Source organism: Peromyscus californicus, unplaced genomic scaffold (assembly GCF_007827085.1).
Source record: "Peromyscus californicus insignis strain IS unplaced genomic scaffold, ASM782708v3 Scaffold_14__1_contigs__length_90479793_seg_2, whole genome shotgun sequence".
In the NCBI taxonomy this organism is placed as follows: Eukaryota; Metazoa; Chordata; class Mammalia; order Rodentia; family Cricetidae; genus Peromyscus; species Peromyscus californicus.
In genome coordinates this window covers 17,891,010-17,918,947 of record NW_026294436.1, presented here as the reverse complement: position 1 = coordinate 17,918,947, position 27,938 = coordinate 17,891,010, and the positions used below count along the sequence as shown (strand labels likewise).

Here is a 27,938-nt window from a genome sequence, read left to right as displayed (position 1 = left end):
CGAGGGCCACAAAACCACTGTTTGCTGAATGTGAATCTCCTTGCGTTCACTACCACGTTGTCCAGCACCTCACAGCTCTGGGATAAGATACCTGTGTCTCTCCTTTTCTGTCCTGAGCACACAGTGCCTGTTTCACAGGAGATGCTAGACTTGATTCTTGTGTTAGAAAGTCCCTGGGGACAAGAGATTAATTAGGCTGGCCAGCGAAAGGAAGATAAGAGTGTCGGTTCATGGAGGAAAATGAGCAGCCTTCAGGGTAGAGCAGGTGATCCTGTAAACCTCAGTGGGCAAAAACAGTATCCCTGGTGGGCGGGAGGAGTACTCTGATTATGAAAGTCACTCAGATGACTGTCTAGACCAGTGGTTCTCAATCTGTGGGTCATGACCCCTTTGGGGGGGTCACATACCAGCTATCCTGCATGTCAGATATTTACATTACGATTCATAACAGTAGCAAAATTACAGTTATGAAGTAGCAACAGAAATAATTTTATGGTTGAGGGGGGGTCACCACAACATGAAGAACTGTATTAAAGGGTCACAGCTTGAGGAAGACTGAGAACCACTGCTCCAGACAGAGGGAGCAGCCATGTTGAACGGAGTCACCTTGCTGTAGAGGGCGGGAGACCTTAGAGAAGGTGGGTCTTGAGCAGCAGTTAAGTGATTTGCTAGAGAAAGCACATGCTTCTGTCCTCTCCAAGCCCTGGGTGATCAGTGATGGTAATCCCCCCATGTTCTTGCGAGGCGGTAACCTGTAACACGCAGGCTGGAGTGTGGAACTCTCAGGGATGTCCCTCTTGGCCCTACTGGGAGAAGGCACCGCAGGGCCTCTGGCTGTCTTATCATCAGGTGAATCTGTCAGCCAAGGCAACAAGCTCTGGGCCTGTTCTTGCTCTCCTCCTGGTGGTGGGGTGGGGCTGGCAGAGGAAATCACCAGGTGTGGCCAGGGGAAAGTCCCACCAACATTCTAAAGAAGCATGGAATTTCCTGGTTTTAACCACTTAGCCAACTGTCCGCTCAGAGCTGACCAGAGCAGCACATACCCCCTCCAGCTTCCCAAGATGTTTGGGGCACTGGGTTATGCCTGAGAACGTGGCACACTGTGAGCAAATTACTAAAGGTGTGTAAGACTTGGTGCCATCACGTGTGGTCTGAAAAACACTTCCCCATCCCCCCAAGTTTACCAGATACTACACCCCCTGCCATCCATCCGTACAAGCTACAGCCCACCTTCAGGCTGTCGGCAGAAAGCTGCCAGGGAGGGAGGGGGTGGGGGCAGGTTTCTGCTCTGTGTAAGGTCAGTCAAAGCAGAGGCTATGACCTGGGTGTGTGCGTGTTCTTGCAGGCTCTAAGACAAATCCTGTCCGGCTTCTGGGAGAGGCCAAGCTCAGGTCCTGGGCCTTTCTAGGCAGTTTTCAACTTGGTTAACTTGTTCAACCTCTTTAGTTGACTTTAAGCTGAGCTGTGAATTGCCCTGCCAGAGATGCATGTCAGCCCAACACTCAGCGGCCTGTCCCAGAAGCCCAGGCCTCAGTTCCTGGCTTCTCTGCAACTCGGACAATGGTCCTATGGCTCCCACTTGACAACTTACGGCATCTTCTTCTTTCCCTTTCCTGGTGTGGGTGGAGGTGTGTGTGGCAGCGGCTGAGCTGCCTGTCTCTTTAAGAGAGAGAGAGGAAGGGAGGGAAAGAGGTGGGGGGAGAGAGAGAGAGAAGAGAATCAGGAAGTATGCTAGAACTAAGAGCCTGGGCTCTACGGTTCTGGGCATCCCAGGGCTATCAGAGGGGCAGGAAAGAAGCCTCAGGCCCAGGGCCGTCACCACTACCTTGGCCTCTGTGTGGATCCTGGGGGTCCATGGCTACCAGGATGTACTAGTCACTGCCCACGATTGACTTCAAGGCCTGAAATCCCTGGGGATGCCACCCAGTCCCACGAGTCTGCATTCCCCTGCATCTGAGCTGGGAGATGGGGTGAGTGTGCAGCGGCTGTGGAGGAGGGTGGCATGGGGAGCCAAGTGGGGCAGTTTCAAGAAAACTCTCAGCTCAATGCCCCCTTCCCCCGTCTTTCTTGGGACTGCTGGGAGCCTAGTAGTGTCCTGCACTCCCTCTGTGGGGGTGGGGGTGGGGGAACCACTCTCAGAAAGGACTGTTGGGAGGCCGGGGCAAAGGGCAAGGAGGATTATGGCCCTAAGGAGAACCACCATTGGCCAGCAAGGTTCCCCTCTTGGGCTCTGCTTCCCAACATGCTGATGCAAAGCTGGGCCTCAGCTTCGGGTGCCTCTACCCTCCTCTGCTTGGGATCTTTTCCCTGAGGCCCAAAATAGCCATGAGAGGCTCCCAGAGCCTCTGGAAAGAGGCTGGAAAACCCCCAGTCCTGTAGGGAAGGTGACGACGAGGACGGGAAAGGGTTAAAGGGCTGAGACTGGTGGACTTTGATGGGGCTCAGAATCAAACAGCACCGAGGGGGCCTCTCACCCGCCCACCATTCTCTTTCCGGTGTAGCTCGGCTCCTGAACTTGCCCCAGCCAGAAAACATAACATACACTTGCCAGGAAGAGTCTGCCCGATTCTGGGCCACTTGGAGTGCAGGTAAGTAAGTACATCTGCCACAGAAGAGCCCCCGAGGAGGATGGGAGCAGGCTGGTGTTGACTCACTGAAGGCTACTGCACGTTCTGTATAGAAAAGGGCCTGGTGGGAGACAAGAATGCAGAGGTGATCCAGAGGTGCCATAGTCAGAGCTTCTGGACAGAACCCAGGACGGTGCGGCCCATCTGGGATTCTGCTCTGTGCATCTCAACACCCGTCTACCTGACTTCAGCTGTGTTTTGCCCTAACACCAGGGTTTGGTTGAGGACCAGCCTAGGTAGAGTCATGAAGGTGATACAGTCTGGGACCCTCAGCTCCCAAGGCTAGGACCTTGACCTCCACTTCAGTGTACCCTGCCTGAGCCTCGAGTCGGGCTGACTCTTCAGCCATACAAAGAAACGTGGACAACTCACTCACATTGCCTTCAGAAGGTCTCACCGGCAATCTTACTTTTGCGTAATGCAGACTTGAGTGTGCGGTCTGAAACTAGGGCGTGACTGCTGATCTCTTCAAGTGGCTTCTGGCTCAAAAGCCCGTGTTCTCCAGGGTTTGCACCTTTAAATTAGACTGCTAGCTGTAGAGCGCTTGCCTAGCATGCACGAAGCCATGGTGGGTTCAATCCCCGGCACCTAGTTGACAGGGAATGGTGGTGCACAACTGTAATTCAAGCATTTCGGAGGTAGATGCAGAAGTTCAAGACCATCCTCAATACCACTGGAGGTACCTGAGCTGGTTACTCTGTCTTAAAAAAAAAAAAAATACTGAGAGAATGGGCTCAAAAATGGAGCCATCTTTGGTTTGAAACCCAGTGAGATGCTGGAGCAGGAAGAGGCCCTGCCCAAAACAACTTTATTTCAAAACCTTGAAGGGGCGAGGCCCTTCTTGCGCTCCTGCCCCCAGGCATCCCAGGACTCGGGCCCTATTTTACAGACAGGTGGTGAGTGTCACTTCGGAGGCTACACTTTCTGGAACCAGTTGCTTTAGAGGAACCGGCTTTTGGAGGGAAGAGGATACAAGTAAAGATGGGAAGCAGAGTTGTGGGCAGTTTCAGATCTTCCCCAGAGCTCTTGAGCCCTGGTGTGCCACAGTCTCCCATCCTCCCACACTCCCCTCCATCCCCTCCCCTCCCTTTAGCCCTCCCATCCTCTCTTCTTGGTTATCTCCCCTTCAGCCCTTTTCCTTCTGGAAAAGCACTGGGCGAGGCCTGGCTGCCTGGTGAGCAACTGTTAGCTCCCAACAGTAGGAAGTTAGGGGCCACGCAAGCAGAGATGGGGGAGGGGAGCTCCAGGCTCATGTTGCAATCCTGGAGATTTGTGGTGATCTGACTGTCTCTGTCTGACCCTGGCTGACCCAGGGCTCTTCCTCCCGCACTGTGTCTGCTTCCTGGGACAATCCCAGGCCTGGATACCAAAACTCTGAGTCCCCAGTGCCCGAAAGAGGTGATAGAGGAAGTCCCCCTAGACTGGCCTACCTCTGAAGGGTGCTGGAAGGGACCGGGGGGGGGGCGGGGGGGGGGGGCACAGCACAGCTAGAAGTCCCCATGGGTATAAGAGATGCAAGCTTGGGGACCCTCCTGCTGTCTTGTGTTCCTTTGGGGAGAACTTACTTAGTCTTCCTGTACCACCATTTCCCCAGGTCCCGTGCCTGTGCCGTGGCCACACTGAGCCCTTGTGGGGCGGTCTTGGGAGCTGATGGCTGACTACCAGTATCTGTTGCAGACCAGGCCCACATGGTTGTCTGTTTGCCCAGGTGGAAGAGAGTCAAGCCTGGGAGATGCAGAGCACAGCTAATTACCTATGGCACACGGACGACCTGCTGGGACAGGGGGCCACTGCCAGTGTGTACAAGGCCCGAAACAAGGTAATGGCAACTCCAGACTCCTTCACGCCCCAGCACTAGCCCTCCATTGGGCATTGGGATGCTACGTAGCTGGACAAGGGTCCCAGGACTCTGTTCTCTCTCCTCTGATGAGAAAGGACTCCATAGGTTTGGGCCGACGTATGGCATCCTGGAAAATTCCTTGGAATGGTGCCTCTGTCAGAGACATGTTGGGACTAGAGGACAAGGCAGGAGGGAGGTGACAGCCAGTGGGTTCTAGGAATAGCTGGGCTCCCAGCTGAGCTGGGAGGTTGGGCCTGTCTGGGTTTTTCCTACAGCAGCTACAGAGCTGTGTCAGAATGCGCTCCGTGCTCAGGAACTGGAGGCAGGGTAGACTGCCTAGGCAAAAGGAGCGATGACACAAGCCATCCGCTGTGGGACATCAGGTGTGTCACCTCCAAGTGCTGCTCCAGCCCCCCTGGGTAGGGGAAGGGGAAGCAGATGCGAGCCCACCCAGCCCCTGCCTCTCTCGTTTGGGGCCTGGGTTGGGGAAGGGGCGAAAGGCGAAGGTGGCGGCTCCCTGGGCCAGTGTGGTCCCCATGTTGATTGCCAACCCTGTGCCCACACGCCAGAAATCTGGGGAGGTGGTTGCTGTGAAGGTCTTCAACTCAGCCAGCTACCGGCGGCCCCTCGAGGTGCAAGTGAGGGAGTTTGAGGTGCTGCGGAAGCTGGATCACCAGAATGTCGTCAAGCTGTTCGCTGTGGAGGAAACGGTGGGTCCTCTGCTTGGTCAGCCAAGGATGCTCTTGATCTTGACCTTTGCGGTCCAGCGATTGGGGGGAGGGGTTGGGGAAGGGGATGGTAAGGAACCCCTGGTGTGGGACCACACAGAGACATCATTAGGAAAGGAAAGGGGGACTCGGTGCCTAATCAGAGGGGGTTTCTCGGGAAAGGTAACCTTAGGTTCCTGTGTCTGAGATGGGTTTGAGGCACAGTAAGAAGGCGGCAAGAAGCTGCGCCCCGGGAAGGAGGGCTGTGGGCTCTAGGTAAGCAACCCCGACAGGCAGAAGTCGGAAGTACCCTCCTCCCCAAGCTTCCTTCTGTCCCGCGCACAGGGAGGCAGCCGGCAGAAGGTGATAGTGATGGAGTACTGCTCCAGCGGGAGCCTGCTGAGTGTGCTGGAGGACCCTGAGAACACATTTGGGCTTCCTGAAGAGGAGTTCCTGGTGGTACTGCGCTGTGTGGGTGAGCCATGCCCCGTTCCCAGGCCTAGGCCCTCTACAAAGTCCAGGATGAGTGTCATACTCTGAAGCAGGCATCCCAGCGGGCCTGAGGCGGAGGGGTGGGCCAGAAGGACCCACGTGATGGATCCAGCTCAAAGCTGTAGGAAGAAAATTCTAAAAAGTGTGTTGGCTGGTCTTGAAGGTAACATTATTCCCAATAGTCAACAGGTGAGACAGCCTGACGGGATTAGGTGCCTCACTGAACAGCGGAGGGAATTCCAACTCACAAGGCAGTGTGCTGAGGAATGAGCTCGCCACGCAAAGGCAAAAACCACACTTCACCTACAGCGTGGGGCGTGCTGTTTAATAGGTGTAGAACTTCATTCGGGAGGAGGAGAAGGTTCTGCAGGGGACTGTTGGTGATGTTTGCGTGATAATATTAATGCGCTTAAAGCCACCGAGCTGTGTGCTTAAAAGCAGTTCAGTTGAAGGGTTGATTATGCCCCCACACTGGGGAGGCTGAGGAAGGCTGATCAGGAATTCCAGGGCAGCCTGGGCTACATAGTGAAATATATTGAAAAACAAAATTTTAAATGATAAATTTTGTTAGGTATATTTTACCACAAATAAATAATAAGATGAAAAAGGTGTGCCCTGGGATCCCTACAAAACCCAAATGGGTCAATATTGTGATGTCTTTGGGACCCCTTCCTTTTGCTTATTAAAAAAAAAAAAAGGGTAATTTAATGTGTATGAGTGTTTTCCCTAGAGGAATGCTTGTGCGCTATGTGCATGCCTGGTGTACCCTTGAAGGTCAGACTAGGGTTTCAGACCCACCTCGACCTGGGGTTACAGATGGTTGTGAACCACCATGGGTGCTGGGAACTGAACTCTGGTCCTCAGGAAGAGTGGCAAGCGCTTACCCAAACCTCCCCTCCAGCCCCCTTAAATGTATTAAATGATTTTTATTAAATTATTTTTACTTTCTGGGTATGGGTGTTTTGCCTGCACATGCCGGGTGCATGACTGGGTGCCTGGAGTTCCAGTTGTGAGCTGACCCGTGGGTGCTGGGAATTGAACCAGGATCTCTTGAAAGAACAGCCAGTGCTCTTTTTTTTTTTTCTTTTTTGTTTTTCAAGACAGGGTTTCTCTGTGTAGTTTTGGTGCCTGTCCTGGATCTTGCTCTGTAGACCAGGCTGGCCTCAAACTCACAGAGATCCGCCTGGCTCTGCCTCCCCAGTGCTGGCACTAAAGGTGTGCGCCAGCACCCGGCTCAGGGAGTGCTCTTAACCAGTGATCCATCTCTCTGGCTTGGAACGCCCTTTCCTGGCCCTGTGGGCTTCCCTGTTCTCCAGTGTTTCCTGTGCCCCTGAGTTCCCTGTGGCAACTCCCTATCTGTTGGGATCCAAGGACAGACTCTTCATCAGGACAAACCTCAGACATTGGACTGATCGGTCCCTGGCTGGAGCCAAGCTAGCAGTGCTCTGTCTGTCCCCAGTGGCTGGCATGAACCACCTTCGGGAGAACGGCATCGTCCACCGCGACATCAAGCCTGGGAACATCATGCGTCTGGTGGGGGAGGAGGGGCAGAGCATCTATAAACTGTCCGACTTTGGGGCTGCTCGGAAGCTGGACGACGATGAGAAGTTCGTTTCTGTCTACGGTACAGAGGAATACCTGGTAAGTGACACAGTGGAGACCCTCCGCTGATAGCCCCTTGCCGTGTGCCGCCCTAAGAGTCCCCTAGGAAGTGCCCACACTGGCGGCCCTCCAAGGCTACTCTCTACCTTTCTCCCATAGCACCCTGACATGTATGAGCGGGCGGTGCTTCGCAAACCCCAGCAAAAGGCGTTCGGGGTGACTGTGGATCTCTGGAGTATTGGGGTGACCCTGTACCATGCAGCCACTGGTAGTCTGCCCTTCATCCCCTTTGGTGGGCCCCGGCGCAACAAGGAGATCATGTACGGTGGGCGATGGGGCAGGGAACGAAGGGGACAGACCCTGGACTTCTTCCTGGCCGACACCTGGCCCTTCCCCCACGGGGTCCTGCTGTGTCTCTTACCCCCTGTCCCTGCCTTGACTCTAGAGCCACTGCTAACCAAGCCAGAAGCACAGCCTTACACCCGTGGCGTGGTAGAGAACACTCACGGACCTTTGTGTTAATTCAGTGTTCCCCCGGGCCAAGGAAGCTTACAAGGTTACCGAGCCCGCAGGGGTGACGGTGGAGCTGGTACCCAGGTCCAGGGCTTCCTAGTGTCTCTCAGTGACCCATAGGAGGAGCTGAAAGCAGGGGCTGCCAGCATGGACGGCCCAGAGCAAAAGAGATGTCGTGTCAAACCACTGAAATAAGGGGCCCTGCAATACAAGGATCTGCTGAGCTGTTGTTACTGATACCATGTGGGAAAAGAGGACCCAAGTCTCGGGGACAAGTTCCCAAGGTTCTAGCTGGAGGGCAGTTGGGAAAACATCTGCTGGAACTAGCACCATGAGCTCTTACAAATAAATATTGAGGAAGAACCGCAGAATTCTACATTGGCTGTAGGTAGTGGGCAGTTGAGAGGAGAGGGCTTTGGGGTTGCAGGGTAGTCCGTAAGAAGTGCTTCCGATGGCACTGATGGTAGCTAACGGTCTGAGAGGTACAGAGAGGCAGAGCATGATGGTCTTGGAGGTCAGAAGTGCTGCGGTCTACGTTAAGCATTCAGCCTATGTTCAGGGATGTGAAACCGTTCTTGGTTGGCTTCCTTAGGGCTGGTCAAGGGTCAGCTTCTCTTCCCTTCTCCATCTGGGAATAGATGGAAGACCTCTCAGAGTTTTCCTCTTCTCAATGTGTCATCGGGAAGGTTGGTGCTTGCACCCTTGGTCCTGGGGCAAGCTGTGGGGAACCAATATTAGGTTTAGGGACAAGGGGGGAAGTTGGAATGGAATGGGCTGTCAGGGAAGGATAGATTAGGGGGAGCAGTTAGAAAAGTGAGGAGAAAGTGGGCACTGAGCTAGCTCAGCGTGGCACAGACCTGGAGGTGGGTGGCCTGGGTATAGCCATAGTGACAGTGAGAAGGACTCTGACGGAAGCAAGGAGCTTGGCTGGGCAGAGGTGATCGCACAGGTAGAGCTAGGATGCCCCAAATTCATTTTCCAGCCTACCTCCCAGTGGCTGGGTAACATGGACTGTGCTCTGTTCAGAGTTTATTGTTTCTTAAAGTATGGTGAATGAGAGGGAAAGAATGATGGATGGATGGGTGGTGGGGAGGGGAGGTTCTAGTGGCCTAAATCTGCTCCACTATAGGCACAGAATCACCACAGAGAAGCCAGCCGGGGCCATTTCAGGGACTCAGAGGCAGGAAAATGGGCCGCTGGAGTGGAGCTATAGCCTGCCCATCACCTGCAGACTGTCCATGTAAGTGAGAGGGCTCTCTACGGAATCTAAGCTAGGGATCGCTTCTGTGTTGAGTCAAGACTTCCAGGCTATATCAGCAGAGCCCTGGGGCCCTCCGCTTTCCTTCTATAGCCTGGGAGGTTCCGTTTGGATGCTTGGGTCCCAGCTCTGACAATCTTCATGTCTTGTGTGTGTGTGTAGGGGGCTGCAGAGCCAACTGGTGCCCATCCTGGCCAACATCCTGGAGGTAGAGCAGGCTAAGTGCTGGGGCTTTGATCAGTTCTTTGCAGAGACCAGTGACATCCTGCAGCGAATCGTCATCCACGTCTTCTCCCTGCCCCAGGCGGTCTTGCATCACGTCTACATCCACGCCCACAACACGTGAGTGGGAACAGCAGAGAGAGGGAACAAGAGCCTCCCCCGTCCGCGCAGTGGTGCGGGTCCAAGGGAGCGTCTCCCAAAACACATTGGGAAAAAGTACTGTTTCCACCAAGTTCAAGTCAAACGGACTTCCTTGTTTGTGTTCTAGATTCCATATTCTTTACAGTGCCAGCCTGGACTAAACCGCCTCAGAGGTGGGGCGCTCTCTTTCCTGGGTTTATGATTTATTTTTCACAGAACCCCTTCGCTCACTAAAGTCTTTGTCTTTGCTGTTGGAGACAGGCTCTTGCTGTGTAGCCCAGCTGACCTCAGACTCTATCCTCCTACCTTAGCCTTCCAAGAGCTGGGATGACAGGCGTGTGCCCCAACACCCGGGTCACCGCATGAGATCAGGAGAATTTTAAGGAGGGTACAGCAGGATTGGACACAAAGGCGGAGGCTAGACATTGGAACCCCTGAGTCCTCTTCCCATTGTACATGAACTCTGCCCTTTGCCTCCCCATCTTTGATGAAAAAGCCACCCCCATGGACCCTACCCCCCAAAAGCTGAGTCCTCCCCAGGGTGCGTGCTGATGCCTCCTCCTCTCATGGGTCTAGGATTGCCATCTTTTTGGAGGCTGTGTATGAGCAGACCAACGTGCCCCCCAAACACCAGGAGTACCTCTTTGAGGGTCACCCTTGTGTCCTGGAGCCAAGCCTCTCAGCACAGCACATGGCCCCCACCGCTGCCGGCAGCCCTCTGATTCTGTTCAGCGTGGCCAGCGACACACCCAAGGGGCTGGCCTTCAGGGACCGTGAGTAGGGCCGTTCAGGCTGGATCTTTTATTATACTTGAGACGCTCTCCTCCAGAACATTTGCGTTTACAACCCAGGACATGGCTTGTTTTCTTAGTAAATGTTTCTCTGGCCCGCACGGTAGATGCGAATTTGGTTTTAATTCTACGCACACCTCTGAGTTGCCATGTGACTTCAGCTGGTGACTAGACTTTCCTGGCTTTCTCCAGATCCTCCAACAGAGACGGGGCATTTGGAGCCCGTATGTCCTCGACAGTCTCTGTGACTGGTGGGGATGCCTTGGGTAGTTTGGGCTGCTGGAGAGAAGGGCAGGTGGGCCGAGGCCCAGAGCTTTGTCCTTTCCTTACTTTCTAGAAGGAATATTCCTTCTCATTTGGAATATGCTTAGTCCTCCTCGGAGGTAAGGGAAGGGGCTTTAACCTTGCAAGTCTGCGGGCTGGAGAGGCAGGGCTTGGAGCTTTAGGGTGTAGTTCTCAAACCTGACCACAAGGTGGCAGTAAAGAACCGAGACTTAGAAGAGCCACTGGATCAAGGTTTGCTAGCCAAGGGGCGCCGGGAGAGTTGGGAAGCTTTAGGTGGGAGATGGCCAGTGAGGGGTGCCTGTGAGCTGGGAACAAGGAAAGATGGCCTCAGTATTGACCCAGTCCATAGACGCAGGCCCCTCAGACAGGGTCTTTGTCTGCAGCTGCTCTGGACGTCCCCAAGTTCGTCCCCAAGGTCGACCTACAGGCAGATTACAGCACAGCTAAGGTGAGGGGCGCCCCCAGGACGCAGAAGGGGGTTTGACACACGGGGAAGGCCCGCCCAGCCCATCTGTATGTTTCAGGGGGTGCTGGCTGCTGGTTTCCAGGCCCTGTGGCTGGCGCGGGTCCTGCTGGATGGGCAGGCGTTGATGCTTCGAGGGTTACACTGGATCCTGTGAGTACTGTGGAGGGCTGGAGGGGAGCATAGCATACCTGTCCAGGCCTCTCCTGTCCCTCTCTAAGGCCATGCCTACATGCACAGTGCCCCCCCCGCCCCCTCCCCCACCCTCCTCCCTCCACCCCCCAACCCCGGTCAGGGTGGCTCTGACTAGGGCTTCCCTCACACAGGGAGATGCTTCAGAACACGTGCCAGCAGACACTGGAGGTCACGCGGACAGCCCTCCTCTTCCTCAGCAGCAGCCTGGGCATCGAAAGGTAGGTGTTCCAGCTAGGCCAGCTGGGGCCCCTCAGCTCTCCTCTCTGCTCCTCACCCCTGCGATGTATCGGCCTTCCCCCAACCAGAGTTCCTACCCCCTACAACATGAGCACTCTTCACCCCATGCTTCATACCCTATCTTCCCACATGGTACCCATCCTCAGCTTAGCCCTGCCTCCTGCAGGGAGAAATCCACGTGGGCACTGCCTCTCTGGGCTCTAGGACAATGCCTCACCTCGGGAAGGGCAGCCTCCAACCCTCAAAAGCGTAGTACCCCCTCTCATGCCCCAGGAAGAGCAGCCCCCCTCACCCAGATAGAGACTTGATTCACCAGGACTTTGAATGATTTGAAACACTCATTCTGTGCCAAGCCCCAGAGAGGACTCCAAGGAAGGACTCGTTCCCAGATGCTGTCCCTGCCCGTGACCAGTGATGGAAAGCCAGGCTGTCTCAGCCTCCATAGCTTTCCTCTTATTTCCTTTTATTATTTCCTCTTATTTCTGGGTCTTTCGCTTGTCCTTGCCTTCTGGGGTGGAAAGGAAGAGCCTGGGAAGGAGGAAGCTAAGCCCATGGAGGGTGGAGAGAAAGAGCAAGGGGAGATCCACTGGCCAGAGTGCTGTGGAGTAAACACAGCCTGAATCCTGAAGGGCAGAGAGTGGGGGTGGTGAGAGATGGGAGTTCTACAGCCCAGGGAAGCCCTTCCCATCAAGCGGTGACAACATTCCTGACCCCTTCTCCACGCCCCCCCCAATAACCTGAGCCTTTCCATTGGAAGTGCATGGAGTTTCCCAGGGTGGGCTGGTCTCTGTATGAGCCCGGGGCTGGCAGACACTGATGGTGAGGTGATGAGGTGACGGGAGAGGGGATAAAGAGGAGGAAGAGTGTTTCCAGATGATAGGACTGGCGACCGTTGTGACTGAGTCCCTCTGGATGGTGACAGAGGGTGGAAGCCATCCGGATCGTTCCTGTTGGACATCCTCTGGCTAGTCCCCTGCAGGGCACAGAGATGGGATCGAAGGGTGGGTGTGGCATCTGTCCACAGAAGGGCCCGGGTTGACCAGGTGCAGTCTGTCCTTCCTTAGCACATGAGCCTGGGGAAGGGGCCTTTAGGGATGGGGAACCAAAGCGTCATGGTTTGAAGCCCAGAGAGCCTAAGTTGGTGGGGATGGAAGGGTTGCTGTGAGGCGAATGTCCTGGGGTGAAGCCAGGGAGGGGGGGGGGGAGGCATGGCGTCCTGGAGGGTCCATTTAGAGAGAGGTTGGTACCAAAAAAACCTGACCACGGTGATCGTTTATGGGTTCTCAGACTGGGCAGAGATGTGTGGAGGAAGGTGTGGGCCTTCTGTCTGCCCCTTGCCCTGGACTGACAGGTTGTAGGAGGCAAGTGTCAGCTAGATGGATTTTCCATTCTGGCTCCAAGGCTCTGAGGCCAGGAGAGTCAGGTGTGTGGAGGAGGCTGGAGAGCCGAGGGGTCCGCATAGAGCCAGAGACCAGATGTGATCTCTTTCCTGGCTTGCAGGGGACTGAGGGCCATCAGGACCTTTGCCTGCCTGGGCTCTGCCAATATCTGAAGTCTCCCAGTCCAGTGTTTTGCAATCCCATTCTTCCTGGACCCCCTCAGAGCTGTAGATTCCTCTGAGGGCTGTGGCCACCAGCTCCCTCTACAGTGGAATGGGGTGGATTTTAACAAGTGAAATGTCTCTTTTGTTGCTGGTAGCAGAGTTACATCCTTCCCGCCTGCCCATCCTTTCTTCGGTGTGCTTTCTCAGCAAGGCAGCCTTCCTACTCTCTGTCCTGAAGGGCTCTGGCTGGAGGAAGAGCTGGCTATCAGGACATCAGCAGTCCTGAGGTTTCCACACTCCCCAAACCTCAATTATATAAATTCACTCCCTCAATAAGTAACATCAACACAGGATATGCTGTGTGCTCAACACCGTGGGTCCCTGGAGCTCTCTAGTGGGTAAAGGATACAGTGTCCCCGCCCACGTGGAGCCTCAGTGGACTCCCGAGATGCTCTGCTCACCTCTTCCGTCCTTCCGTGGCCCATTCCCGTGCAAAAAGATGCAGGATTCTCTCTTGATTGTTATCATGTAAAGACGATTCTGGCTGGCCGTGATAGCATATGTCTTTAATCCCAGCACTCAGGAGACAGAGGCAGGAGGATCTCTATGAGTTTAAGGCCAGCCTGGTCTACAGAGTGAGATCCAGGACAGCCAGGACCACATAGAGAAACCCTATTACAAAAAAAAAAAAAAAAAAAAAAGGAGAGAGATAGAGAGAGAATATGCTAATGTCTGAGAGAGGGAAGTGGACACCAGGTCCCACCCCTAAGCAAAAAGCTATTTGCAGTTGAACCCTGCCTGCAAAGGGAAAATCAGTGTTCTCCGGTGGCATCTCACTGGGTATAACAACCACTCCACAGCGGACTCCATGGCCAGGAGTAGTTGGCCAACACGAAGTGAACTCCATGGTTGTTATTTTTGAGGGGAGGAGGCAGGACTATGTTTCCCTTTGTTTTGACGTTTGTCTTATTGGGTTTTTAATTTTTGTCTCTGTGTTTTTTTTTTTAAGAGAGAAAAAGAACATACAGCTGAATGGGTAGGGATATAAGGAGGATCTGAGTTGGGGGAGGGGAAAATATGATCAAAATATATTGTATGAAACAATTAAAATAAAGAGAAAAAGTCTTTTTAAATATATATATATATATGTATATATATACATATATATATGTATATATATACATATATATATATATTCTGGTAGGAGAAAGTCAGGACGTGCAGAAGCACCTCCCAGGCAGACAGGAGTCACCACACTGCCCCCTCTGTGTCCTTTTCTCCACCATTCTCTGTGAGTAGAAACGTCGCCAGCATGCTGCTCTTCTCAGCTGGTGGGCCCTCTCCATCAGTACATTCGCATCCCCTCTGGACCCATCAGGAAGGGAAGTGTTCTAGCATACTTGCCCTGCAGTCTCCTTCTACAGTCCAGGACCACATTGTCTGTGTGGTAGCTTTGTTCCTTGAGTTTATGTAAGTTCTCATCCCACCCTCGCTGGTTTAGCGGAGACCCCCAATTCACTGCCCCACCCTCAGGCTCACAGGACGGAGGACCCCCCCCCATTCACTGCCCACCCTCAGGCTCGTAGGACAGAGACCTCCAATTCACTGCCCACCCCCAGGCTCACAGGACGGAGACCCCCCCCCATTCATTGCCCACCCTCAGGCTCGTAGGACGGAGGCCCCCATTCACTGCCCCACCCTCTGGCTCATAGGACAGAGACCTCCAATTCACTGCCCACCCTCAGGCTCGTAGGACTTTCTCTTGCTGACATTTGGTTTCTCTACCCCCCCCCCCCGGGATCTTTGGTAAGTTAGGGGTTCCGTGGACTGTTGGAGTCAAGTTAAACAGTTTGTGTTAGAACACGCCATAGACCAGGCGGGGGTACTGCCTGTGTACACACCACAGGTAGTGGTCATGTGATTCCTCTACTGTGTAGGTGTATTTTTCCTGCAAAAGAACCAGGATGGTATGACTTTGTCACCTTGCAACTGTCCACCTTTTCAATCATTCTTTGAGTTCAGTGTCAATCACTTCACTGGGGCAATGGGATGCTAATGTTCCAAGTCCTGGACAACTGTGGGCTAGTACCCTCCCATTAATGTGCTATTGGTTGTCAAGAAACAGTTTCCACTGGGAAGAACTTCATTCTATTTAGTTATAGAACTTTCTGGCAAGGGGTTTACTAATAGCTACCTTGTATTGTAGGCTTGTACGTTTGAATTAGGAGTTTTAATCTACTTCAACTTTTATTCTTTGCAATGCTCAACAATATTACAACCATGTCAAGTTGGTTCTTCTGTCTCAAACTCTAAAGGCAAAGGAGCTGTGCCCAGTGTATGGGTTCAGAGCTCTCGGCCTCTTCATCTGCCTCCTGAGCCCCCAACATAGCCTTTTCCTAACTCCCCTCCAGGCTCAGCAGCAGGGCTGAGATGCCTGACTTCCAGGAACTAAAGGAGGCCACAGAGCTGAGGTCCAGGCTGCAGACTGTGAGTGAGCCAGGGGCAGAGCTGTATAGGAATAAGGGGCGGGGTAGGGGTAGGGATGGTCCTGCAGATTGCTCCGCACAGCCCTGAGTTAAGGACCCCACAGGAGTCTCTCTTTTGGCCCCACAGTTCTCAGAGGTCCTCTCTAGATGTTCCCACAATGTCACAGAAACCCAAATGAGCCTGAGCTGCCTGGGCGGAGAGCTTTTGAAGAACCGGAACCAGATCCATGAGGACAACAGAAGGTGGGTGGGATTTCCTTTGTCTGTGTGATGAGGCTGGGGCTGCAGGTGGCCCCAGAGGCTGAGAACCCTTCTCGGAGTCAGCCTGACTGCTCTCTTCTGGGGCAAGGTACTAGGGTGTGGGAGGGGGAATCCAAGGAAGAGCCAGGCCCTCCCTGAGAGCAGCCTCAGGAGTGAGAACCTGGGTCCTGCCTTAACGGAGAGCATGAATCCCAAGGAGGGAGTCACAGCAGTTTAGGGGCCCGGCAGGAGCTCTCAGCTCCCTCTCTGGCTGTGTCCACTTTCACAGAGAGCATCTCTGAGTCTGCCAAACACCAGTGCTACTGATTTCTGTTATGAATGGGAAGGATCACTCTGTGAGCTTCCTTCCCAAAGTCATAATCAGTAAATGACAGGTGGCCTTCAAGGCAGATACAGCTACCTCCAAAACTTACAGCAGACAGCGACCTACAGCAGTGTTTTAAATTTTATTTTGCCTGGCCTGTAGCATGGTGGTAGAGCAGTTGCCTAGCATGTGCTAGGCTCCAGGTTTAACTCCCAGAACCACATAGTAAGTAAGTAGTAAGTAAGTAAGTAAGTAAGTAAGTAAGTTAAAGAGACAGAGACAGAGATAGACAGACAGACAGACAAGCCTTATAGACTTAAAAACTCTCAGGGGTTGGGGGAGCCAGACAGTGTTGCTGCATGCCTTTAATCCCAGCACTTGGGAGGCAGAGGCAGGTGGATCTCTGTGAGTACAAAGCCAGCCTGGTCTATAGAGTGAGTTCCAGGACATCCAGGGCTTCAGAGAAATCCTGTCTCAAAAAACAGACAAGTTTATTTTATTTTATTATTTTGTGTGTGCGAGTGTTTTGCGTGCATTTATGTCTGTGCACCACATATGTGCAGTGCCACCCGAGGCCAGCAGGGGGCATCAGACCACCCGGAACTGGAGCTCTAGATGGCTGTGAACCACCCTTTGGGTACTGGGAATCGAATCCAGGTCCTCTGCGAGAGCAGGTGCTCTACACCACTGATTGATCTCTCCAGCTCCTGAATTACAGCTTGTAAAGAACCTTATTACTGTTTTTCACAAAACTAAAAATGCCCGCCCACGTCTGCCGAGGGCAGAACCTTGCTCCACTGTGACCACGGCAGCTGAGGTCTCTACAGATCTAATGTCCCCAAATTCAAACAGCTTTGAAAATGACAGGGTTTCCTTAGCTGTTCCCTCACAGAACGTAGTCTAAAATGAATAAAGCCGTGTGTACTCTGTCTCATCTATGGTGATTTTTTTTTAATTTTTAATTTTCTGAGACAAGGTCTCACTGTGTAACTCTGGCTGGCCTAGAACTCACTATGGAGACTTATAGAGATCCACCTACCTCTGCTTCATGAGTACTTGAGATTAAAGGTGTGTGCCACCATGCCCAGCTCTCCTAGTAGATATTATGAGTGCATTGGATTAGGTGCCCGAAACACACACTGCTAGGGTACTCCACAAACCCTCCGTGTGCACTGGGGTGCCTCGCTGGAATCACAAGGCAATCCCGGGCTCACAAATGTGAAACAGTGCTCTAGACACATCTCAGCCAATCTCATCCTCTCAGGCTACCTGAACCCTAGCAATAAGCTTGCACCTTACCCAAGCCTGGGGTGGTGGTCCCCTAGAAACCTCTGGGGAGGAAGTGAAGCCAAAATAGGCCTGAGGGTAAGGAAGGACACCCCAGTCCCCTAAAGGAAGCTGCTGTATCCAGTGTGAAAGGCAAGGGGAAGAAGCAGTGATTGACTTTAAACCCCAGGCTGACAAGGCCCTTGAGAGGCCGCCTCCCACCCCACCCTCTGGCTCCAGGGGGACCATGGGTTCATTACTGCTTAGGTAGAATTGTTGACCCATTAAGTTCCTTCTATGGGGCAGCTATATAAAAATATAGACCCTTTTACCCAGTCCAGACTCTCTGTTTCACCTGCTTGGAGGGAGGTAGGGAGAGAGAGAGAGAGACAGAGAGAGAGACAGAGAGACAGAGAGAGAGAGACAGAGAGAGAGACAGAGGAAGGGAGGGAGGGAGGGAGGGGGGAGAGAGAGAGAGAGAGAGAGAGAGAGAGAGAGAGAGAGAGAGAGAGAGAGAGAGAGAGGTCTAGAATAGAGAAGGAGAGCTTGAGAGACAGGCGGCCGGGTTCCCCCACTCCCGGATCTCACCCACCCTGCTCTGTGGCCGGGAGACAGCTCCCTCCTCTTCCCACCACTGTGACGTTTGAGTCTTCCCGCTTTCTGCCCACAGTATCCAGAAGATTCAGTGCTGTTTGGACAAGATGCACTTCATCTACAAACAGTTCAAGAAATCTAGGATGAGGCCAGGTGAGCGTCGGAGAGAGCCAACCCCTAGGAACCCTCCTTCCCTTCTCCCTTCTGTCAACCCAGCATGGTTGGAGGCTCACTAGTGTATACTACTGGGAGCAGCTGGCCTCAGGCAGGAGAGTCCCCGCCTGCATGTTGCCTGTAGGCTACTGAGAGACATTATAACCATGTCTACCGTCGCGAGAGAAGCTTGGGTGTCATGGATGCAGGATAGAGTGAGCGGGAGCATGGATAATGTGGAAATGGGTCTGGACCCCTTACCTTGACAGGGCACTCTAAGAAGTGTTTTCCTATCTACTGTGTCTTTCATTTGGTTTGGTTTGGGGGGGGGGGGTGTGTATGTGTGTGTGTGCACACACGTGCGTGCACACGCGCTCGAGAGCTCATCGCGTGCATGCATGTGTCTTGTGTATGCATGCATGTGTCTTGTGTATGCACAAATGTATGTGTGTTTACCTGTTCTGGAGGCCAGAGATAGTTGCTAGGTTTCTTCTTCAATTGCTCTGCACTTTATATTTTGAGGCAGAGTCTCTTACTTGAACCCAGAGCTCACCAATTTGGTTAATGTAGCTAGCCAGCTTGCTCCGGGTGTTGCCTGTCTCCACCTGCCTAGCACTGGGGTCACAGGTGGCCACCGTGCCTGCCCAGCATTTCCATGGGTGCTCATGATCTGAACTCTAGTTTCTACACTGTACAGTAGCATTTCGCTCACTAGACCATCTCCCCAGTCCCTCCACTGGGTCTTTGGACCACCAAAAGACCCAGATTGTCTAAGAATGGGGACCAAAAGAAATCCCCATTAGAGTTCCTGGACTAGGAGATTTCTTACAAAAGCCCTTCTGGCCAGGGAATGGAAACCTGCTTGTCAGAGTTGGATGAGGGTAGAGTCGATAGGCTGAGGCTTGAACCTGGGCAGGGATGGGGATGGAGTTGGGGGAGCCTGGGAATAAACGCTCCAGTTAGCTGGGGAGCTAACATGCCAAAGCTCACTCTCCATCCCTACACTATGCTCCGAACATTTCCATATCTGCCTCGTTGCCTAATGCTCTTCTGGCCCCAAGATAGTCTACAAAGCACTGTTAGGAGAAACATAATATCTAGCCATATGTGGAATTTAAGTTTCTCACAGCCAAATCAAAAAAAAAAAAAAAAGGCGAGATTAATTTAATATATTTTGTGTTCAATGTATCATAATGTCATTTCAGCATAGTCTCGGTATAAACAAAACCACTAAAAAGATACTCTGTGCTCCTTTTCATGCTAAATTTTCAAAATCCCATGTGTATTTTATACTTTATACCTCTGTCTAGAAGACAAGTGTTCAGTAAACGTGGTAAGTCTTAACAAAATTATAAAGCTGTACTTAGTGGGGAAAAAAATTTCACCCTGCTTCAGTTTTAAATTTTACATTAATTGAATGCATTCAATTAAAAATCCAGGCCTTTGGTCACCATGGATACATGTCAGGTGCTCCATAGCCACCTGAATCTGATGGTCACCATTGAGGACTTGGGGATCTATGGAACATGACCTCTCTCCTTTGGGGCCTTTAGTTTCCTCTGGAGTCTGGCCTCAGAGGGGATGGGGAAGACAAGCCCCCCTGTCCCCGGGAGCAGGGGGAGCTGAGGCTCAGTCAAGGTCCTGTACCCAGCCGGCCACTGCGGTGGTTTCAGGAGAGCCAGGAAGGTTGGCTACCTCCAAGTCTGGAACTCCATAATCCTGCCACCAAAGCTTTAAAGCATTGCCTTGACGGTGGGCGCCAGCCTAAGGACGCCATTCGTCTTTGAGTTATTCAGTGCTCTAGGCACTGGCGCGTGTGGTGGAGCCTGCCTTTGACCCCAGCACTCAAGAGGCTGAGAGGGGTAGATATCTGTGAGTTCCAGACCTGGTGTGAGTTCGAGGCCAGCCAGAGCTACATAGAGAGACCCTGTCTCAAAACAAACAAACAACAACAATCCTCTATGCATCTCAACTTTCCTTGTTTGATAGTTTGGGAAACTGAGGCAAAGAAGTGCTAATTAGCTCAATTGTTCTAGGTCCAGCTTTTTTGTTTGTTTGTTTTTTGAGACAGGGTTTCTCTGTGTAGTTTTGGTGCCTGTCCTGGATCTTGCTCTGTAGACCAGGTTGGCTTTGAACTCACAGAGATCTGCCTGGCTCTGCCTCCCGAGTGCTGGGATTAAAGGCGTGTGCCACCACTGCCCGGCTGGTCCAACTTTTTTTTAACCATACCATTTACAGCCTTGAGAGTTTCCATATTGACTGCTCTTTCAGAGTACTTTATTAAAAACAGGAACAACCACCGGCACCTGGAGTGTTGCACGATGCCATTCTGGAAGGTCAGGGCACTCTCCCGTGATCCTCATAGGCATCCATGTGTGCCCATGATGGACACGCAACCAGCCTCCAGAGCCAAGTCACTTGTACACAGCTGCCTGCTAGAAGGAGGGGGGAGCTGGGGTGTGTTCAAGTCTCCTGGCCTTCACAAGGCAGGCCCAGGAAGGGGATCCTCCTATTGGGGTGATGGGATGGGAAGGTGAAAGGGCAAACCAGCATCTTGGGGCTACCACTGCTCTGGAGACCCATTCCCTCAAAGCCCAGCAGGGGGGCAGTGTCGCCTCAGTGCATGAGCTTTACGATCTTGGGGTGGTAGCCTAGGTCCAGGCAAGGATACTTCTACCCAAAATTGCTCCTTCTGAAATTTAGTTGCCGGGCAGAGAGGGAGAGTTAGAAGGTGGTGGCCTTCCTGTGAGTAGCTCCAGGGATGGAGCCAACCAGCTGCCAGCTGGAGAGGGTGTGTGGCTGAAGGGCCATGGCCGCATCCCATGAGGACCATTTCATCCAGCATTCCCACCTGCAGCATTCCCACCCAGCTCCCGATGTGCGCGTACACACACACACACACACACACACACACACACACACACACACACACACACACACAGCAGGTTTGCCTCCCTCTGGAGCCCCATACATAGCATTTCTCCTCAGCTCCTTGGTCCCTAAATCATAGCCGCGCAGTCACTATTAATAACGTTGTCATAGTCACTTGATGTCCCACTCCCTCATCCCCTCCTGGCTCCCCTGGGCCTGAGATCCCATAAAATAGCCCCACCCTGGGCTGTCTTCATCTTTTTAACTTGCTTTGCTGACTAGTTGAGTGGTGACATCATCCCCGTCTGTTTCCTTCAGGACTCAGCTACAACGAGGAGCAGATCCACAAGCTGGATAAGTGAGTGACCTGTTCCCTGGCAGGCAGGTGGGCAGGAGGGTGGAGGTCACTGGGGTAGAGTGAGTCTTCACTCCAGGTGGGAAATACTCAAGTGCTTTGACCCTTGGCCATGGCAGCGGGGGGGGGGGGGGGGGGGGGGGGGGGGTGTGAGGGGGGCGTGGGGTGGGGGTGGGGATAACGATCCGAGTAGGTTATATAGGGTCAGGGGTGGGACACTGAACAGCTGAGTCTGGGACTTCTCACAGACAACCGTGATGTAACTGGCTTTCCTCCCATCACCAACAAGCTTGCTTGTAGGATTTTCTCTTGAATTATTCTCAGTGGCCAACTTCTTCCCACTCGATGCTTTGGAGCTTGGCCTGGGCATGCCTGGCTTCTCATCGATACCGTTTCCTGGACACCCACATCATGCGCCAGGCCTCCCTGCTCTGATGGCTATTTGGGGATTTTTCTTTTTCTCCCCAGAGCTATACCACCTCTAACTCTAACTAACACAGATATGCAGGCATGCATGCATGCACGCATACACACACACACACACGCACACGCACATACGCACGCACACACATGCATGCATGCATGCACGCATACACATGCACACACACACACACACGCACGCACGTACACACGCACACACACACATATGCAGGCATGCATGCATGCACGCATACACACACACACACACACACACACACACACACACACTCACAAGCTTTTCGTAGCTGTGCATCCTTCCTCCTCCCGGGGATCAAGTTGAGAGTGTATGCATTCACAGACCACCATATTGGCCTCCCCTGCTTCCTCATTGGAACACGTGGCTTTGCTGGACTCTGGGCCTTCACGATCTGAGTGTGTGGCCATCCTCGCTTCCTGAGAGGTGCCCTGTGGCGGGCTGAGGGGCTGGCGTGTGTGACGGGTAGTGGTGGAAGGGCTACGTCTGCCGTGCAGGTGGCTCCGGCTGCTCCCTTCTAGAGCGTGGATTCTCTGTCCTTCCAGGGTGAATTTTAGCCACTTAGCCAAGAGGCTGCTGCAGGTGTTCCAGGAGGAGTGTGTGCAGAAGTATCAGGTGTCGCTGGTCACACATGGCAAGAGGATCAGGTAAACAGCCCGGCCCTTCCTCTGAGCTCATGCAGCCTGGGCTAGCCCGGCCCTTCCAGACTTCAGAGGACCCCGGGGTCTGCGGGCCTGAGTAGGAAAGGAGGTCCCTGAGGAGGGAAAAACTGAGTGGGCCAGGCAGTCTGCTGGGTGATCGCTGCAACGGTGCTTCCTTGGTTCCCCGGTGTTTACACAGCAAATGCCACCTCCTCCTTTCAGACGACGGGACCGAGGCTCCAAGAACTGGTCTCTTCCTAATGTCACACAGCTAATAAACAGCAGACTGGGGACTAGAACATGGGTAGAGGTACCCCTAAAATCTGGGTTTTACCTGCCGTCCCTGTCTGGTGTGATAGGGCTCTTCTGTCTAGGGAGAATACCAGCTCCCTAGGGAGGAGGGGGAACAGACTTCAAAAGGGCAGGGAAGCAGGGCCAGGCGCTGCCCACTAACATGTCCTCCTTCACACTGTTCTGGAGTTTGAGACTCCTTTTTCAAGGACCCGTGGTCTCCTGCAGCACTTTCCCGGGCCCCTGAGAAGAGAGGACAGTTGTCTGTGTGCTGTGTGGCTGAGTTCCTCTAACCCTCCCATTAGGATTCACCGCCTGGCACCCCCAACACACTGATGTGAGGGGCCTAGGCAGGTCTTAGATACTAGTTTAAAAGCTATCCCTGATGACTCTAACATGTATTCAGAACTGAAAACCAACTTTTGGTTTAATAGACCTTGGACTTGATTTCCTCTGTGCCATGGGGAAATGTCCCTGCATGACCTCTGATTAGAGATGAGAATTCCCAAGTCTTGCCCTTACTTTGTTATGGAGATGGAAGCATGGACATTCCTCACATAAATGCTCTAGTGTGGGCTGTCATTCCTCACATAAGTGTGCTAGCCTGGGCTGTCCTCTGTCTCTCATGCCTCACCTGCCTGCCTCTATGCTTGCCCTAACCGCTTGAGTGACCCAGCCTCACCCACGGGGGTGTTGTTACTGATCCCTGCCCTGGTGGTTCTCTTGGGACTCTCTCAGTTCCCAGGAGCAGCTGTGTGCAGCATAGAGGCGGGTAAGAGATGAGTGACACCCCGAAGGACAGAGTCATAGACGAAGCTCAATGCTTAGGACCCCCCGGTGAGCTGGCACCAGCTGGAGTGTCCCAGCAGTGGCGAGCCATGGCCTGCTCTAATCTCCTCTGTCTCTCTTAAGGCAGGTACAGAAGGCCCAGAACCACCTGCACCTCATTGGTCGCTCTGTGGCTGCCTGTAACACAGAAGCCCAGGAAACGCAAGAGAGCCTGAGCAAGGTGTGGGCGCTTTGGGGGTTCTAGGGGGCTGCAGAGGGGAAGGGACATTTTTGGATCACTTCCTGCCAGTGGACAGAGCAGTGGACAGAGCAGTGGACCGAGTTGGACTCTTGACCAACTCAGGGATGCTCATGAAGGTTGGAGGTCTCTGACCTACAAATGTGCCCTGAGATAGGAACATTCCTAGAGATTTCAGACTGAAAATCCCGTAAGCAAGGGCTCCGACTCCTAGGACATGTTACTCCGGTTTTGTGCAGCGTGGAGGTCCCAAGGCTGCTCCTGAGAGGTTATGTGAGCTCTCCTTGGTCTTCTGAGTCACTCTCTGCCAAAGCATCTATCTAGCTGGCCACAAACAGTACAAAGCAGGCCCTTCTAGGACACAGCCCACGTGGCTCCCAGCATGCAATGCGGGCAACCACAGAGAGTGGCTAGGAATGGCCTCTCTCCCAAATTGTGGCTCAGACTGTGTCATGAGAGGTTTAGGTTAGAGCCAGAGGGGAACTGGGCAGACTGAATCATTTAGTTCAGGACAGATGAGGGGAAGCAGTGACACCAGAGAGACAGCCCCAGGATGGGAAGGAACGGCATGTTGAAAAGACCGGATCGTTCCTGGGGCTCTAGGGAGACAGTGTGAGGGCAGATGTGTTACCCTTCCTCAGCACATCCCCTACCCAGCCATCCGTGAGCTGATAGGTCCTTCCTGACTAATGCACGGCTTCCCTTCAGATCCTTGATCAGCTCCTTCTGGACAGAGCACCGGGGGCTCAGATCTCACCACATCCCATGGCTCCTCATCCCAGCCCTGATCCAAAGGACCTGGTCTTCCAGTAAGTGCTGGAGAGTTGGGGGAAGGAGGGTGCTGAGGTTAACACCACGTTGCTTCATCTCATGTCAGGCCAGGCCAAGAGGCTGCTCCATGGCCTCTGCAAGTGGGCTCTGGGCCAAGTGACCTGGGCCTCAGCCACCCCTTTCTCCTCCCTGGGACAGCATGCAGGAGCTTTGTAATGACATGAAGCTGTTGGCCTTTGATCTCCAGGACAACAACCGCCTCATCGAACGGTGAGCATCTCCCATGTCTGGGGAAGGCGGTGTCCTCCCTGCTGCCAAGGTTGGGGGGGGGGGCAGTGCAGAGTCCCTGTGTCCCCCATGCAGAATCCAAGGCACTTGTTAATTCTCTGAACAACCACACTGGAGTGTAAGGCCTCATCCACAAGTGGGGTGCCATCTTGAGGAGGCATAGGTTTTACGTATAGGCTTTGTACCAGCCTCAGTGCATCAGAGTGGGGCTTGGAAGCAAGCAGGCTGGTGTCTGGGTCAGGCTCTGCACTGAATATGAGCAATATGCCTAAGGCTTCCTTGCGTGCCTAAGGAGCCTTCCAGGTGTCCTTGGAGTGGACGCCACCATATGCCTCACTCTGAAACCACAGCACAGACAATCTGACATTTTTGCCCAAAGCCTATGTCTCCAGCCCCATAGGCTCCATCCTTCCCACCTGCTCTCCACAAGTGCCCAGGCTGCCTGGAGACACTGGCACATCTCTAGATAGCACCCCCTCCTGGATGGGTGGGGACCAGCAGCGGTGCTTGGGGCTTTGGGATTCCATGTACCAGGAAAAGTCACAAAAGCAAGTGTAGGGGTGGACATACACACCAGGACTGTCAACTGCTCAGATAACTCAGGAGCACGTTTACAGAGCAGACCTTCTGCTGTGCAGCAGTCTGGCTTTATAAAGCATGTTGCTTGTTTGTTTGTTTGTTTGTTTGTTTGTTTGTTTGTTTGAGACAGGGTCTCTCTGTATAGTCCTGGCTGTCCCAGAACTTGCTTGCTGTGTAGGCTTAGCTGGCCTCAAACTCACCGAGATCTGCCTGCCTCTGCCTCCCGAGTGCTGGGATTAAAGACATGCGCCACTAACACCCAGCCTGGTGTGGGCCTTTGAAACCTCAAAGCCCACCCCCAGTGACACACCTCCCCCAACAAAGCCACACCTCCTAATCCTCAAATAGTTCCACCCACTAGGGACCAAGCATTCAAACATATGAGCTCCTGGGGGCCATTCTCATTCAGACCTCCACATCGTGCTACTGTGAGACACCAGAATTGGGGTCAGGGGGTAGGGCAACTGGAAGCAGAGCCTGTGGTTTGACCTCAGAGTTTTGGAGGGTTCCCGGACGGGGGAGGCATCCGCTCCCAGTTCTGTTCCAGCTGGAGGAGACTCTACCCCTCCACAGTTTCCATCCTCTTGAGCAGGAAGTTCTAATCTTTAGTGCCGACATAAATCTTTCTTGAGGTGATTTATGGTCTATTTACAAATATTTCAGAACTGTGTTTTAGTGAATTTGCACTTCCTCATTCAGAACTGCAACCAAAGAGCCCAGTGAACCAATCTGAACCCCTTTCCGGCCTCCCAGAGTGTCTTCACACCGAAACAATGGTGCTTCTAAAAGTGCAGGGGCCTGGGGATTGCTCCAGAGACCCTGAGTGAGGCCTGGGCTAGGGGCCTTTTAAGCTTTCCAGGTGATTCCAACCTGCATAGATGAAAACCAGAAGGTAGTCTCTGGGGACAAGGATACTACAAGGGCAGAGCGGAGGACCTGATGGCTGAGTGCTCCTGAACATTGATGGCCCTCGGGTACCATCTGCAGGCTTCTTCAACAGGTGGGCCAAGCTGACCTGTGCTTTTTCTTACAGGTTGCATAGAGTTCCACCAGCAGCAGATGTCTGAGCTCCATGGGGTGCACAAGGCACTCGGAAGCATTAGAATCACTCATACTGTACCCCTGCACCGTGAGACCAAATTCAGGGCAAGCTCTGGTCCCGGCTCACCACCCTACCTCCTTCTTGGCCACTGGCCAACAAACCAGCATTACTCTGGCTGCCTGTCCTCTTGGGAAGCAGCTGGGACGGGGACTCCTAGCCATCCTGGACAGCACCCGCAGGACAGCATGCAGCTACCACTGCCTCATCCAGACGCCAAGACTGTTCCTCCTCAGCCAGGCCTGGAGGTCTGTCTGAACTCAGGAGGGCCTTGGGAAGAAGAGCTGAGCCATCTTACTACTCTGCACTTCCCAGGGACCAGCAGGCTCTCCCGGGGCTTCTCCAGGGTGCTAGAGCAGAGGACTTACTCGGCAAGGCTCCCATTGAACACAGCTTACTATTTCCTGAGTGTCCCCATCCCTGGCCACAGGCACCCAATAAACTGCCCCTTTGTGCTGTGTCTGGATGAACCTGTGTTTGAGAAGGTGGGCAGCAGAGGCCAACTGCTCGTGCTTTGGGGGACCTTCCTTTTGCCTTCCCTCCCTGAGGCACCCCTTGGTTCTGAGAAACAGCTGGGCAGTATCATACCATCTGGACAGATGTGGGAACCCCGAGTCCTAAGGAGACAGCAGGCCCACACCTGCGGAAATGGAATAAATGCACCACCTCTTCTGTTGCCCCCCCCCGCCCCCCCGCCCCGCAGCTATCATATCAGAACCAGACGGGGTGGGAAAGCCCTGAGGTCTGGGTGGGGACCTCTCAGGAGCAGCAGTGGGAAATGGAACAGAATGCTCATTTCCCGGTCCCTGCCTTTCCTCCAGTGGGTTCTGACTTTAGGGACGAACTCAGGGAAGATGGCCTCTCCCTAAGAGATCTCCATTTCCTGCCCTGTCATTTAGGGGCCACATAAGGAGTTGACCTGGGGGAGAAAGTTTGGCTTTTTTTTTTTTTAACTCCCATCTCAGGTGCCTACCATCTAAGCACCTGCTATTTTCCCAATCCTTATCACTGTTCGCAATCTACGCTGTGTCTAAAATGTTTGAGGACCACTGTAGGGCTGTCCTTTACTTAAGCCTAGAAGCTAGAGGGGCACCTGGGTAAAACACTCCATTGTGTGCAAACTGCTTGCAAATTTAATTTCCCTACTCCCACTTCCCTCTAGCGAGCAGGGTAAGGAGAGGCAGGTGCATAGGAAGTCCCACTGTGTGCTTCGAAGCATGAAGACAGCACAGTGATTGGCCCCAGGTGATCCTGTCTTCATGAGAGATTCCCAGCCATGGAGGGTGCTGTCCCTAGTGACCCAGCAGGGCCAGAAGTGGGGGAGGCAGAGTCCTAGACATGATGTCCATAGGAAGAGCCTACCTGCTTGGATCAGTACTGTTCTTCGTGGATGCTCTCTGAGCCTTAAGCCTGTGGACTCAAGTTCTGTGGCCTTGATGGGTAGATGCTGCCCTGATGGCCCCCGCAGCAAGCCACTACTAGCATGCTCTCCGGGGTGAATTCAAGCCAGCTTCTGCTCACCAGTGTCCCAACAGGGACCACAGTGGGTTTTCCCCGGCAGCTCAGAACCCACATGTTTGGT

General features: G+C 53.3%; 1 protein-coding gene across 5 annotated transcripts; it reads left to right on the top strand.

Annotated features, from left to right (window-relative positions):
* The first annotated feature begins 1,726 nt into the window (after window positions 1-1,726).
* On the top strand, window positions 1,727-26,816 carry Ikbke (inhibitor of nuclear factor kappa B kinase subunit epsilon). Of its 5 annotated transcripts, none has more exons than XM_052736855.1 (22): window positions 1,727-1,970; window positions 2,502-2,588; window positions 4,336-4,446; window positions 5,037-5,177; window positions 5,520-5,649; window positions 7,126-7,307; window positions 7,428-7,588; window positions 8,911-9,021; window positions 9,202-9,381; window positions 9,979-10,175; window positions 10,862-10,926; window positions 11,003-11,094; window positions 11,268-11,354; window positions 15,328-15,403; window positions 15,530-15,645; window positions 17,904-17,980; window positions 21,170-21,209; window positions 22,206-22,307; window positions 23,505-23,601; window positions 24,328-24,428; window positions 24,589-24,660; window positions 26,291-26,816. In XM_052736855.1, the coding sequence occupies exons 3-22, from the start codon at window positions 4,360-4,362 to the stop codon at window positions 26,322-26,324; spliced, it is 2,148 nt and encodes a 715-aa protein (XP_052592815.1). In that variant the 5' UTR covers window positions 1,727-1,970; window positions 2,502-2,588; window positions 4,336-4,359; the 3' UTR covers window positions 26,325-26,816. The 5 variants fall into 5 exon arrangements, with proteins under 5 accessions (XP_052592815.1, XP_052592817.1, XP_052592816.1 ...); XM_052736857.1 differs by having other exon boundaries at window positions 4,336-4,850; XM_052736858.1 differs by lacking the exons at window positions 1,727-1,970; window positions 2,502-2,588 and adding an exon at window positions 4,743-4,850 and having other exon boundaries at window positions 4,349-4,446.
* Window positions 26,817-27,938: the final 1,122 nt, after the last annotated feature.